This window comes from Amaranthus tricolor, chromosome 5, assembly GCF_026212465.1.
Source record: "Amaranthus tricolor cultivar Red isolate AtriRed21 chromosome 5, ASM2621246v1, whole genome shotgun sequence".
NCBI lineage: Eukaryota > Viridiplantae > Streptophyta > Magnoliopsida > Caryophyllales > Amaranthaceae > Amaranthus > Amaranthus tricolor.
The window spans coordinates 25,855,598-25,870,415 of record NC_080051.1 but is presented as its reverse complement, the minus strand read 5'-3'; the positions used below and the strand labels follow the sequence as shown (position 1 = coordinate 25,870,415).

The 14,818-nt window shown below is 39.1% G+C and overlaps 1 protein-coding gene across 6 annotated transcripts in view; it reads left to right on the top strand.

The window, feature by feature from the left end:
• LOC130813136 (sterol 3-beta-glucosyltransferase UGT80A2) overlaps nucleotides 1–14,146 on the top strand; it is a 32,545-nt gene extending 18,399 nt beyond the window's left edge. For all 6 annotated transcript variants that reach the window (XM_057678877.1, XM_057678876.1, XM_057678880.1 and 3 more), the window contains 5 exons: nucleotides 9,925–10,027; nucleotides 10,177–10,253; nucleotides 10,692–10,739; nucleotides 10,830–10,979; nucleotides 13,906–14,146. In XM_057678877.1, coding sequence (XP_057534860.1) covers nucleotides 9,925–10,027; nucleotides 10,177–10,253; nucleotides 10,692–10,739; nucleotides 10,830–10,979; nucleotides 13,906–14,073 — 546 coding nt within the window. In that variant the 3' untranslated portion in view covers nucleotides 14,074–14,146. The remainder of the gene's footprint in view (nucleotides 1–9,924; nucleotides 10,028–10,176; nucleotides 10,254–10,691; nucleotides 10,740–10,829; nucleotides 10,980–13,905) is intronic.
• Nucleotides 14,147–14,818: the final 672 nt, after the last annotated feature.

The following is a 14,818-nucleotide window of genomic DNA, read 5'->3' as shown; positions in this document are numbered from 1 at the left end:
TTTACCCATCTTTAATGGGAAAATCCAGATGAATGGATTAGGAAAGCTAATAAGTACTACTCTTTTTATGGGTTAACGGAGGATGAGAAGGTGGAAGCAGCGGTAGTGAGTTTTGAAGGGGAAGCTTTCATGTGGTATCAATGGGAGGACCAAAAGGCTCCATTGAATAACTGGCTGGATCTAAAGAGTTTGATTCTCAAACACTTTCGGCCCTTGGATGAAGGAGATATGTATGAACAATGGATGGTCGTAAAACAAAAGCGGTCGGTAGCAAAGTACATAGGAGAGTTTGTCACCAAACTAACGCACCTGGAGAAGATCACAAAATCAGTGATGTCGGGGGTGTTCTTGAGGGGATTGAAGGAGGAAGTCAAGACTCAATTAGGTACTGGGAGATACCACTTTAAAACAGGCTATGGCTTGGGCTGAAAAGATTGATTAGAAGTTAGGGGGCCCAAACTTGGCTGGGAAGGAGAATAGGGCAACCAAAAAATTATCCACAAAAAAACCCTTACCATTCACATTACCAACCTAACTCTCAACCTACCAATTACATTATGAGTCATTAAACAATCATCCCACAACCCAATGTTACATCGAAATAAGAACAACGATACCCGAACTGAATATTCAGGAGAGCGAGTTCAAAGGCTGTCGGAGAAAGAATTTAGGGAAAACGGGCCTAGGAATTGTGTTTCTAGTGTGATGGGAAGTGTTCGGTCAATGATGTATGTAGTAAGAAGAGATGAGCATGTTGATGGCAATGGAAGAAGATGAAGAGGAGATGGCAGAGAAAGTGTTATTTTGAAGAAGTTTTAGAGGATGAAGAAACTGACACCATTAACATCTCACTAAAAGTGGTAGGCATCACTAACCCTAAAACTATGAAGTAAGTGGAAAAATCGAAAGTGAGGAGTTGATAATGATGATAGATTCAGGAGCCACAAACAACTTTATCTCGAATCTTCTTGTCCAGAAGTTGGAGATCCCTTATGAAGAATGTGAATAATTTGGGGTGATTTTGGGCAATAGGGAAGAGATTCGAGGATAGGGCATTTGTCGGTAGATTCATCTTCAATTGCAGGGACTTGAAGTGGTCCAAGATTTCTTATCTTTAGAGTTGGGGAACTCAAGACTTGATTCTTGGGATTCAATGGTTTGAAACGTTAGGTCCGGTGACAACTAACTGGAAAACACAATCAATGACCTTCATGTGGCAGGATAGAAGAGTGAGGTTAGTTGGGGTTTCATCTTTAAAACGAACAAAAATTCTTTTGAAGGCGATGATAAAGATGATCAGAAAAAAGGGAGGAGGAATATTGATGGAATGTAATGGCATGGAAGGCATTGTGAAGAACCCAATACCCAGTTACCTACAAAGCACTATGGAAACGTACGCCCGTACGCCAATGTTTTCCAACCACAACGCACCTTACCCCTACAGAGAAACCAAGACCATGCTATTAACCTTACAGATTGAGCGTTTGGTGCAAGACATGCTTAAGGCTGGGATTATCCATCACCGCATTTGTTGACAAAATGGTTGTAATGGGCTGAGTTTAGTTACAATACTTCACCGCATTTTTCGAGAAAAATGTCACCTTTTCAATCCTTGTATGGGTGTGTTACCTTCGCACATTCTGAGAATGGGCCATCAACAAAATCCTGTGGATTCTTTGGAGCAATCTTACAGGAGTTGCAATTCAATATTATGAAGGCACAACATAGAATGAGACATTATGCGGATATGAAGAGGTGGGATGCAGAATATTAGGAAGGAGAGTTGGTGTTCCTTAAGCTCCAGCCTTATAAACAAAAGTCCCTAGCCAGACGCATAAATGAAAAACTTGGCTTACGTTATTATGGCATTACAAAATCATACTGTAAAACTGGAAGGTTGCCTACAAGTTGGACCTCCCTAAAGAATGTCAAATACATCTGGTGATCCACGTTTCACAACTTAAGCGGAGGAGGCTCAAGAGACAACTGCTGATGCACCACCAATAACTGCTGATATGGAAGCATTGGTACAACTAATTGACATCCTTCAAGTTCGTCAGTTAAGATCAAGCCAAAAGAAGTCTCAGTGTTGTGGGAGGGTTTTGATGTGTCAGAGGCTACCTGGGAGGATTTCAATAGATTCTTCATGGCGTTCCTTATCCCTCACCTTAAGGATAAGATGAGTCTTTTGGCAAGGGGTATTGTCACACCTGGGAATGAGGAGAACATGGAGCCAACATTTAAAACTTTTTGTTGACGTAGGAAGTAGAATCTACAAGGAGGAGGGAAGGATTCTATTGTGGATTCTGTTGTGACAGCTAGATGAAGGTAGTTAAGGGTTGTTATAAGAGAGAGAGTATTAATGACTGTTTTCTTAAGATTTTTGTAATCTAATTGTAGGCCTATATTACTATAAATAGCTAATAAATGTAGCATTCAAGTCTATACAATAAAACATCAAGGAGTGGCAGTACTCGATACACCAAGTTATTTCATAGATGATACGAGTAATGTCACTCCTTGATGTTTTATTTCATAAACTTCTTGAATGCTTCTTATTACATTTATCATCTATTCATAGTAATATAGGCCTACAACTAGATTACAAGAAATCTTAAGAAAACAGTCATTAATACTTTCTCCCTCCTATAATAACCCTTAACTACCTTCATCCAGCTGTCACACCAGAATCCACAACTGAATCCTTCCCTCCTCGTTGTACATTCTTCTTCCGACGCCTGTAATAAATTTTAAATGCTGGCTTCTGTTCTCCTCATTCCTAGGTGTGACAGTACCCCTCCCCAAAAGACTCACCTTGTCCTCAAGCTGAGGGATAGGGAATGCCATGAAGAATCTAGTGAACAACCTATTTTCTTTCAGAAGAAAGAAGAGAAGGGGGTTGCTAGGGTAGGATGTGGTGATATATGTTGAAGAGAGAAGTGTAACCAGGCTAAATGAGTAGGAAAAGTGGTAATTGTGTCTGTTCAGCTAATTGGATGTGAGGCATGATTATTTTGTTTTGTACCCTCTTTTTATTCCTCTCATGTGTAAGGGCTTGAGTGGTGTTTGGATCCTCTGTGCTGATTAAAGAAGTTGCACTTTGTGTACGAACGATTTCACTTTTGCCACCTGAATAACTTATTGTATCACTTATCAAACGATTATCTTAAAAGCATTGACCTGCCAAAAGGTTATAATATGGAACACTTGTATCTTGATAGGATAGAGGATACATATTTTCTTTTGTTGGTTGGGTGAGGTAGACAAGGGTTTGGACTTTGGAGAACTCGTACTTGACTAGAATGATGCTGTTGTTGGCAATAAGAAGAATAACAGGTTCACTGCTTATTCTCAATACATTATGTTTTTTTGTCTGAATAAATTCCTTCAGTGCTGGTGGTTAGCTCTGTGTTGTATGAATTTTAGAGGCATCATGAATAAAAGGGAACTACTAGATCCTAGCAGATCAAAGTAAAATTCGTGCTGAGTGCAAATGTGGGATACTGGTTAGATATTTTGCTTTGGCTTCCTCCATAGCAAGTTTATCCTGAATTAGCTGATCCTCTAGTTTGTTTTTTTATTTGGCAAGCACTGGGATGTTGATAAAAATGGTTATGTTATGGTGGTGGTCAGCAGCCAAGCACTCAGCAAAAATCAGAAAAGAAGAAGAAGAATCATATCAGATTATAGAAGAATTAAGAGAAAAGAAAAGTAAGAGTGGAATGCTTGTATTATGTATTAGAGAACGTGGTGCTCCCTCGAGATCTTCGAGTGGCCCGATAACTCCTACGTTACAAGACCCATATGATATTACAAGCATGAAGGAAATCTAATTCCCTCTCCACTACATATAACATGTACTGTATTCTAGAATGTATCTAAAAGTACAGCTCAACACTTTGTAACAAACAACATCTTTTCTGTTAAAAAGAGTAATTGAAATGCATAACAGAATTTTGTTAATTCATATTCTTCCTTTTCCTTGAGTATGTTTACTTAATAGTGGGCTTGGGCTGATCACCATCCATGACATACTCGCTCTAATGAGAGACACCTTGTCCTCATGGTGGAAGTCAGGAAATAAGGCTGCAATGTTGCTATAATGCTCCCAGGTGGCGTCTGAAGCAGGTAGGCCTTGCCACTGTATCAGGGCCTGTGCAGCTGTCATAGGTTGAGATGGAGTTTTAAGAATTCCCAACACTTCTGCAGGTTCAATTACCAATTCTAATGCTGATGATAGTTGGGTAGGTAGTGCAGTTGGATTGAAGGTCGCTCCATGAGCCAGTTTGAGTTGAGAGACATGAAAGATGGGTGAATTTTGCTTTCAGCTGGAAGGAGTTATTTATAAGCAACAACCCCCACTCGAGCTTCAATTTCATAAGGCCCAAAGAAACGTGCAGAGAGTTTATCGCAAGGTTGTCGAGCCAAGGATTGTTGGCGGTATGGTTGAAGCTTTAGATACACCAAATCCCCCACCTCAAAGGAAACTTCACTCTTTTCCTATCTGCCCATTTCTTCATACGGTGTTGAGCTCAAAGTAAGTGAAAGGTCAAATCATCAAGGATTGCATCGTACTCCCGCAACAATTGTTCCAAGCTATCAACTGGAGTGGTGTTATTGCCCAAGCGTATTAATGAAGGAGGAGAATGACCGTAAAGAGCCTTGAAAGGAGTCATTGATGGACATGTGTGGAGCGGTATTGTAGCAGTACTCCCCCCAATGAAGCCACTTAGCCCATTGTTTGGGTTGCCTATTGATAAAGCAACGTAGATAGGTCTCCAAAGCTTGCAAACGGAAAAGCTCAGACCAAAAGTGGCTCATGAAAATCTTATCCCGATCGGAAATAATGGAGGATGGAAACCTGTGTAAGCGAACCACTTCATGAACGAAAACAGCAGCTACGGAAATGGCGTTAAAGGGATGTTTCAGCCCAATAAAGTGAGCAAACTTCGTTAAGTGATCTACAACCACTAACACAGTATCATATCCTCCGGACTTGGTAAGGCCTCCACAAAATCCATCGTGATATCCTCCCAAACCTGAGTGGGGATCGGTAGGGTTGGAGAAGGCCCTGCGAGCTGTTGATGGGACGCCTTCTGTTGTTGACAAACTGTACATTTTCGGACGAACTGAGTTACTGTTCTCCTCATGCCCTCCTAGAACCAGTCTTCGGCTAATCGGAGATAGGTTTCATATTCGCCGTTGTGGCCTCTTATCGCCGTTGTATGATATTCCAACAGTAATTTCTCCACCAAGGGGGAGGTAGCAGGGATAGCTACTCTTCCTTTGTACAATAAGCACCCATGATGAAATGTAAATCCAGCCACCCCTTCTCAAGTGTCATGTAAGGCAGCGCATATCCTTCCCAACATCTTATCCTTCCTAACTTCGGCTCGTAGTGACTCCCAATCAACCCAGCAAGTTTATACTATGGCATTAAAGTGTGCCTGGTAAATGTGTGGGAGGCGTGACAAGGCGTCGACAACTTTTTTGGTAATCCTCGGTCTAAACTACACCTCGAAGTCGTACTCAAGTAACTTACTGACCCATTTTTGGTACTCCGCTCCAATTTTCCGCTGTTCTACAATAAATCGTAAACTTGGCTGATCAATCCAAACCACAAAATGTCGCCCAATCAAGTAATGTCTCCATTTTTGAACTGCCAGGACAATGGTCATTAATTCCTTCTTGTAGATGGACTTGGCTTCCCCCCGCACACCTAATGCCTTGCTAAAATAAGCGATGGGATGCTTATTTTGTGAGAGGACAACTCCTAATCCTTTCCTCGAAGCATCCGCTTCCACCACAAAAGGAATAGAAAAATTTGGAATAGCTAAAATCAGGGTAGCAAGCATTACCGATTTCAATTGCTCAAAAGCTGTTGTGGCCATGTCATTCCAGCGGAAATTGTCTTTTTTGAGCTGGTCTGTTAGAGGAGTTGCCAATTGAGCATAGCGATGAATGATTTGGCGATAGTATCCTGTGAGCCCCAAAAAACCCCGAAGCTCCTTCAAAGTCTTTGGTGTCGGCCATTCTTGCATTGCTTGAACCTTCTCTTGGTCCACGGCTACACCGGCTCCAGAAACAATATGGCCTAAATATGCGACCTGAGTTTGCCCAATCACACATTTCTTGGCGTTGGCGTACAACAAATGTTGTTCCAGCAACCACAAAACCTCTGACAAATGCTGAGCATTTTCTTCCAAAAAGGAGCTATTTATTAGGATATCATCAAAGAAAACTAACACGAATCGACGGAGAAACGGTTTAAAAATCTTGTTCATCAAAGATTGAAAGGTAGCGAGGGCATTGGTAAGCCTGAAGAGAATGATGAGAAACTCGTAATGGCCGTCGTGCGTCTGAAACGCGGTTTTATGTACATCCTCCTTCATCCGAATTTGATGATACCCGGATGACAAATCCAATTTCGAAAACACCATTGCACCACATAGTTCATCTAGTAACTCTATAATCAAAGCTCTATAATCAATACAAAATCGCCACGAACCATCTTTCTTTTTCACTAGTAAAACGGGACTGGAGAAAGGACTTCGAGAGGTTGTATTATGCCAGCGTGCAACAAATCCGCTACTAGTCTCTCAATTTTTGCCTTCTTGATGTGCGGGTATCAGTAAGGTCGTACACTTGTTAGTGTAATTTGATGTTGTTTAGAACGCAAGGGATGTAGCCTAGATGGCATCTTAAACACTCCAGCAAATTGCCGTGTAACTAGTTGCAATGGCTTTAGAATATTCATCTGCATGTCCACTACTCCTGTTACTTCATTTTCCTCTCCTGTCAAGCTAGTCAACTTTATTAACACCCCTTCTCCTGTTTTCCTGATCACTTTCATCATGGATTTTAGTGACCTTGGATCGTTCTAAGGATGGATCACCTCGCAATATCACCTTACTCTCATTCCACAAAAACTCATTAAGGGATTTTTCCAGTTGGTGGATATAGTACCCAACTTTGCCAACCATTCGATGCCCAGAATTACATATGTGTGTCCAAGTTCGAGTGGTAAAAAATTTTCATTGCTACAAATGGCCCCTAAATCAAATTCCACTTCTCTACACCGCTCCTTCCCGTTGCGAGTTTCCCCCGTTGCCAATGTCACTCCAAACTCTTCGGTGGGCTCCTCTCGAATACCCAACTGTCGAACAATTTCTGGTGATATGAAATCATGGGTAGCTTCAGGATCTATCATCACCACTACCTTGCTTCCCTTAATTTTCCCCTCAAGTTTCATAGTTCTAGGATTATCAATACCCACCACAGAATTGAGTGAAATACCCATTGGCCCCAATTCTTTGTCGTCTCCCTGTTTAGCTTTCTCCTTTTCGCCATCTCCCACTATCAGAACTCTCAATTCTTTCTTCTTGCACACGTGCCCCACGCGGCACTTCTCATCACATCTAAAACAAAGGCCCTTCGTTCCGATCTTGGAATTCCTGGTCAGTTAGACGGTGGGTGTTGTCGTGGCTTGGGTTGCAGTTGGAAATTGGGTGGTACGTGTTTGGGTTTGTGTTTCGCGGGTTGTTTTGATTCTGATGGGGATGGTAAGATAGGTTAGGATATTTTTGTGGGTCATTGGGTGTGGGTTGTGTTTTGGATAGGTATTAATTTTCTGAGGGTAATTAGGTAAATTCCGGCCAGGCCCATTTGAATTGTATAATAACCCGAAGGCACACAGTTTCTCCTCAATCTTCACGACCCAATCTAAGGCCTCATCCATATTTGCTGGGTCCATAAGCCTCAATTCAGTTTGTATTTCCCATTCCAAACCCTTAATGAAATTTGCCAGCAAACATGATTCACTTACCTCTTCTTCTAGATTGAAAGCAAATTGGATGAAAATCTTTTCATGCTTTTCGACTCCTCCCTCCTGCTTTACACTCATCCACTGCTCCATGAGAGAGCCTCCTTTGCGTCCCTGAAAGTGCCTCAACAGCATTCTCCAATTAGTGATGGTTCGTCGTTCATTCTCCCATTGAAACCAGGCTAAAGCATCGCCCTCCAATCCCGAGCTTGTTGCTCCCATCTTCTCTCTTTCAGACAAATTATACACATCGAAATACCTTTCCACCTTACTAACCCACCCATCAGGATCCTCGCCAAAGAATATGGGAAATCCAGTTTTCGTACCTCACCATGATGTTTCCCGGCGTTACGCTCCATGGATTGTCGTAACTCCTCCAACAAACTCGAATTTTCAACTTCCCTCTGTCGGTTTTGCTCTACCTTGGACCTTTCTCTATTACTAGTTGAGTGATTTTGTGGGCTTTCTTAATTGTGGGTGTTTGTCTTGGCATTGATCATTTTCACCTCAGCCATGAGTATGGTGATTGCTGCTGTCAGATCTTTTTTTCCGTTAGTACACTCTTCCAGCTTCTTGTTTTGCTCCATTACCACCCTGGATTGAGATTCCTCAAAATATCTTATCATCTCATTAAATTTCTCCTCCAGTGTCTCCTTTAAATCCAGAATTTAACATTGCAAGGCAGCCAAATCTTCCTCCAAACTATCTAAACAAGTCGCTTGTGTCGGAGCCATGATCGGCTTGCTCTGATACCACTGTTATGGTGGTGGTCAGCAACCAAGTACTCAGCAAAAGTCAGAAAAGAAGAAGAAGAATTAGATCAGATTATAGAATTAAGAGAAAAGAAAAGTAAGAGTAGAATGCTTGTATTATGTATTAGAGAACGTGGCCCGATAACTCCTATGGTACAAGACCCAGATATTACAAGCATGAAGGAAATCTAATTCCCCCTCCACTATATATAATATGTATTGTATTCTAGAATGTACCTAAAAGTACAGCTCAGGACTTTGTACCAAACTACAAACCGCATCTTTTCTGTTAAAAAGAGTAATTGAAATGCATAACAGAATTCTGTTAATTCGTATTCTTCCTTTTCCTTGAGTATGTGTACTTAATAGTGGACTTGGGCTGATCACCATCCATGACAGGTTACTGCAATCTGGTTATTCGGTATGTCAGCTTCATGATATGCATCACTAGTTTTGTCGGACAGCTAGGTTTGGACTTTGGGCTGATTTATCTACAAGTCGAGTCCTTTCTGTTAGATGTAGAGGACTCCACATTATGTGTGTGTGTGTGTGGGGGGGGGGGGGGGGGGTCTTGTTTTCTCCCGGTTTATTTATGCTGAATATATGGACACAAAAATGAGTACGTCAATGAAGAATTCAGATGTTATAATTTGTTCTCCAACGATGTTTTCAGAATCAGGATTCTACTTAGAATCGACCATGAGGGTATGATTGAACTGGTAGGATCATATCATGGGATCGTTTGATCCTACAAATGAACTTGAATGGGCCAGTTAAGTCATATATATTTTTTTTAAAATTTTAAAATATGATATAAATTTAGGGAATGAAATAGAAGAACATTCAATAATTAGTTTGAAACTCCATATCAATATAGATTTTAAATTTTTTAGGTGTAACTATGGAATATTTAATACAAGTGTGTATGTAGAATAAATTGAAAGATGATGCATAAGAAAAGTCAATTGCAAATTGAGACTAAGTTTGGTGGAGCAAATCATAGGATATGCCAATGCCACTCAAAGTTTTGTAACAATCGGGATCGTTAGATTCTACCAACATTAAGATTCTACCTACGATCCGGATTGTTCAAATGTTTTCGAATTGTAGAATTGTATATCAGCTGCAACATTTTAATAACAATGTTCTCGTGTTTGTCGTCAAAGCTAAGTAATGTGAGTTTGTAGTCTTTGAACTTTGTACCTGTAGCTCTGTTATAAGAAGAAAAGGTTTGTCTAAATTGAGTTACATTGTTTAATCTACTAGCATCAACCTCTTCTGATTGAAGCTGTATTATATGTTTTGTGGAAAGTGTTGATGTTAATACTGATTGTTTTGATAACATGCCAGCCGGTTCAAGAGCCAGAGAAAATGACTGAAATAATTGTTGAAGCACTTGAAAGAACTGGACAGAGAGGCATCATTAACAAAGGATGGGGTGGTCTGGGAAATTGTAAGCCCCTTCTTGATCTCTTCCCTTTCCATAGGATTCTGATAATCAATTTTCATTATTTCCTGTAAACATGATCTTTGTTTGACTGCTGATAAACCTCTTTTGTTTGAGTGCTGAAAAAGTTCATGTATTGAATTTTCCTTTGTCAGTGGCTGAACCCAAGGAATCTATATACCTACTGGACAACTGTCCACATGACTGGCTGTTTCCACATTGTGCTGCTGTGGTATGACTAACTAGTTTTTTTTCTTCCTCTTGTATGCTAGTGCTATCTGGTATATTTTTTAACTGGAACCAAGAATGTAGATTAGTGCATGATTGAATTGTTGTGGAGTAATATGTGCTTGAAGCTGGTACCTATGAACTTGGTTTCTGTGTGATGTGCGATAAATTTTCTTGCACTTTACTGCCTTACTGGAGCTTGGATCCCTCTTCCCTTAAAGATTTTGGTGGACAGGTATCTGATTCACCTGGACAAGATGTTTAATAGTTGAACTTATAATAGAAACAGAAACTTCAGTTATTCCAATTTTCTTGGTGCATTTTACTTTCATCTCTAGTTGAGCTTGTATATACTTAAACTCTCACTTAAATCATATATGTGGAACTACTTTTTCTCAACCAGTGGATATTTTCTTCTTTTTTTTTTTTAATGTGATTTTAGGTGCACCATGGTGGTGCTGGGACAACAGCTGCAGGTCTCAAAGCTGCGGTAATAGCTGCATAGCCTTGTTTGTCTTTGCATCGATTAGTATTATTACTCCTTCTGATTGGTGTTTTTATATGTGTGAATCTCCTGTAGTGCCCAACAACAATTGTTCCGTTTTTTGGGGATCAACCATTTTGGGGTGAGCGTGTGCATGCTAGAAGAGTTGGTCCTTCACCAATCCCAATTGATGAGTTCTCACTAGACAAGTTGGTTGAGGCGATAAAATATATGCTTGATCCACAGGTATTTAAGTAGTGAACTTCAATTTTGGTCGTTTTTGCATTGAGATATAGTTGTTCATGGTACAAAGATTCCTCCACTGTGCCATTCTATTTTTTAAAAAGTTGTCCATAGGTATTGACATTGGTCATCTATGAAATAATTAAGCTGCTATGAGCAACAATGTTTTGTTGGTTTTTGGCTTATTGACTAACCTTTTTACTTATAAATAGCCCAACTGAATTTACTCACCTCTCCCTAAACAATGGACTTGTCACTTGTACAACTCGCTTTAAAAACCACTTAAAGTACCCAATGCTAACAGCTAGTTGAAAAAGCTAAGTGAATCAAACCATTGACCAACAAACATTTGACAAACCATCCGTTATATATGAGAGAATGAGATTGAGATCCACGAAAGGATGCATGTTTAAGTTTTGCTTAGACTTTATCCCAAAAAAAATGTTTTGCTTAGACTACTTTTGTCCTCTATCTTGAACCTTTAGCCGACTTGATACCACTTTCATCTTCATCCCAAAGAGTCCCCCAAGACACGGGTTTGGGGAGGGTGGGAAAGAAGGCAGACCAATTACCAATGCCCTCATCATGAGGAGGTCACAATCGAATGAAGTCACTCAACTCGAGTATGGCATATGAGGTCCTGAAAAAGAAAAGTCTGCAAAAGGAAACAAAAAACAAACAGAAAACAGAAGGCACAGAACACAAAACACACGAACACAACACCATCTAGGAAGACAAAATTAACCAAACTACAAGCAGACTAAAACAACTAACACAACACTAAAAAAAACTAATGAAACTTACGTACACGAATTTGGCATCTCCAACTACTCCTACCCCAAGTCAAGTCCTGTAAGAAGTGCAAGTCACCCAAGTCCTTCCTATTTTGTTCCTCCCACGTTTTCTTAGGTTTTCCTTGACCTCTTTTACTGATTGTGATGCTTTCCGCTCTTATCACTGGTACATCGCTAGCTTTCCTTTGCAGGGGTCTTTGAGAGTGTGCGAGGCGATCGACGACACAGGGCCTCCTCTTTTTCCCGTATATGAAAAATATGTTAATATATTAATAAAATAAATATATTTACTATAACTTAGGCGCAAATAAAAGTTTTGCACAGGGCCCCAAATTTTTCAAGATGGCTCAATCCTTTGCACATGATGAAACCACCTCAATTTACCTTCACGCAACTTTGTAGAAATCAGAGTGACCCCTAGCTTCACTCTAATAGCCTCATTCTTGATCTATCCATCCTGGTGTGGCTGGATGTTTAAGTTTTTTCATATACATACTCCTTTTGTTCTCTTTTTTGAACCATTCACAGGCTTGATATCACTTTGAGATGTTTAAGTTTACGGATACATATTCCTTTTCTATTTAAATTTAAGTATTTGCTTTAGTAAGCTCAAAATTAAATAATAGTGCTAAAATCACTTGAGAATGCAACTTTTGGATTTTGGGATAAATCATTCTTAGTTATGTGGATGTTGCATCAACTTGATAAAATGTGATTTTGAACATAATATTTTAAATAGAAAAAGCATATAGATTTGAATGTGCATGACATTGAGAAGTGGTAGAGACTAGAGAATCTTGTAAAATATTCTGATACCTCAGCTAAGGATATAAAATATCATGTAAATATTTGTTTAATCTGGTTTTCCACCATAGTAAGTTTCGGTCTTTATGACCCTAACTATATATGGATCAATGCACAACACTCTAATGAAAGAGTTCGACACAATCCATCATGATATCACAACATTAGGTTACCTCTATCCAAAAACAAAATCTTTTATGGGGCCCTCTTTTATTCCATGTCGTTCAGCCTTGTTTTTCTTTTGTTTCTTGTGTCTCAACCCTAATGAATTGCATCCAGCCATATTTATTAATTATATGGGCGGATAGCAGACCGGATAATACCTTAAATATTAGTCGCGAGCTCAAATGCTCAAAAGCCCACCTGCATTTGCGGACCTGTACCCGCCCATTTTATTAGCAGGCGGGACCTGCTGGTAACCGAGCAATACCATTATAAAAACTAAAATTACAATACAAAGTCTAAAGTTATGTTTTAAAATCAATGAAATAATACAATGCATTATCCAAAATACTCCAAATACATGAATAATCTCAAAATATTCAAAATACAATACAAAGTATATCTAAACGTTAATATTGCATATTCTGATGTTCTAAGTTAAAACATGCAATATTAAGTTAGAAGTTAGAACTTCTAACCAAGGTACTGGATTCGGCTGGACAAATCACAAATGAAGAAGTAGAATAAAACTTTGACTAAATGAAGATTGAAGATACAAAATTGCAAATGTAGTTACGGACTTTCTGCTATTTTGAATTTTAGTAAAATTCTAAGGCTAAAATAAAAAATAAGTGGGTGGGCGGGTATATCCGCGGGTAGTTTTTTGGAGCCGGTACCCGCCCATTTATCTTGGCCGGCAGGTATTATCTGTCTAAATTTTAAATTTTTTTGAAAAATGTTGTCCAAGCCCGCCCATTTTTCAAGTTGGGTGGGTCAAGCCTGGCGGGTAGCCCGGCCATTAATTTAACTACTTTTTTCTGCTGCTTTCTCTGCAAATTGCATTTCGACTACACTCCTTATTCTTTTATGTCGAGTTTCCCAACAGTTAGGTCTGGTCTTTGTAACCTAACTATATGGATCGATGCACAACACTCCAATTTAGAGAGTTAGACACAATTCAACTAGGAGTTTATTTTGTATATCAAGTTCAGACTTAAATACCTTTCACGTGCTCACTGCAATTTGAAAGTATGGATCAATTTTAGTCTGTTTAAAAGCAAAATGCCCTCTACCATTCTATTGACAAAGTTATTTTATTTAGGTCTTTGTATCAGCCAGATCTTTACATTTGCTCTATCATGTTTAAACTTCTCTGATAATCATGTCAGGTGAAAGAGCGGGCTATTGAGCTATCCAAGGCGATGGAAAACGAAGATGGGGTAACGGGAGCAGTGAAGGCATTTTTCAAGCACCTTCCGAAGAAGAAGACCGACCCTGATTCAGCACCTGTGGCATCTAGTACATTTTCAATAAGCCGATGCTTTGGTTGTGCTTAAGAGTCAGGTGATTTACTCATGTTAGTATTCCAAATTAGCCTTGTAAAAATATTTGCCGATGCCTTTTATCAAACTGGAAGGGAAATCCTTCCAAAAAAAACAGGGAGGTAGAAGAGTACGTTTTGTGAGGCTGTTCATGGTTTCCTGTTCATGTAATTTTAGTAAATTTTGAGGTCGCAATGTGTTTAGTTCATTCACTGTGGCTCTGTGTAAAATTGTATGAGTGAAAGAATATTTTGTTCCCATTTTTTCTGGGAAGGTGTATAGGATAAAACTCAAGTTATATTGGTCTGAAATTCTATATTTGCTGGGTTATGCCCTTTTTCTTTTTCTTTTAAAAAAAATTATTTTAAGCTGGAGCTGTGACTAGAGACCAAGGTTAATCCAACCAAACATTTACGAGGTCAAAATGTGAACTCCAATCTTTGATAACATTTTGATTTGATGTAACGACTTCAAAATATTTTGAATTTATATAATGATTAATGTCTTAAACAACTAATCATATTATACTCTTTTGTTTTATTTATCTTCCTATATTTATATTAAAATATTTCACATTGAAAATGCAATATAGCTAAACGATTGAAATATAGGATTAATGTGATTGATTTTCTTCAATATGAAGTTAAATATTTAATGTTTGATCATCATTAAGTAGTTATTTTTTTGATATAGGAGTAGTAGTATTTAATAGATTTTGTCTTCCATCTCCAAATATTTTCTCTATATTAAAATCATATGA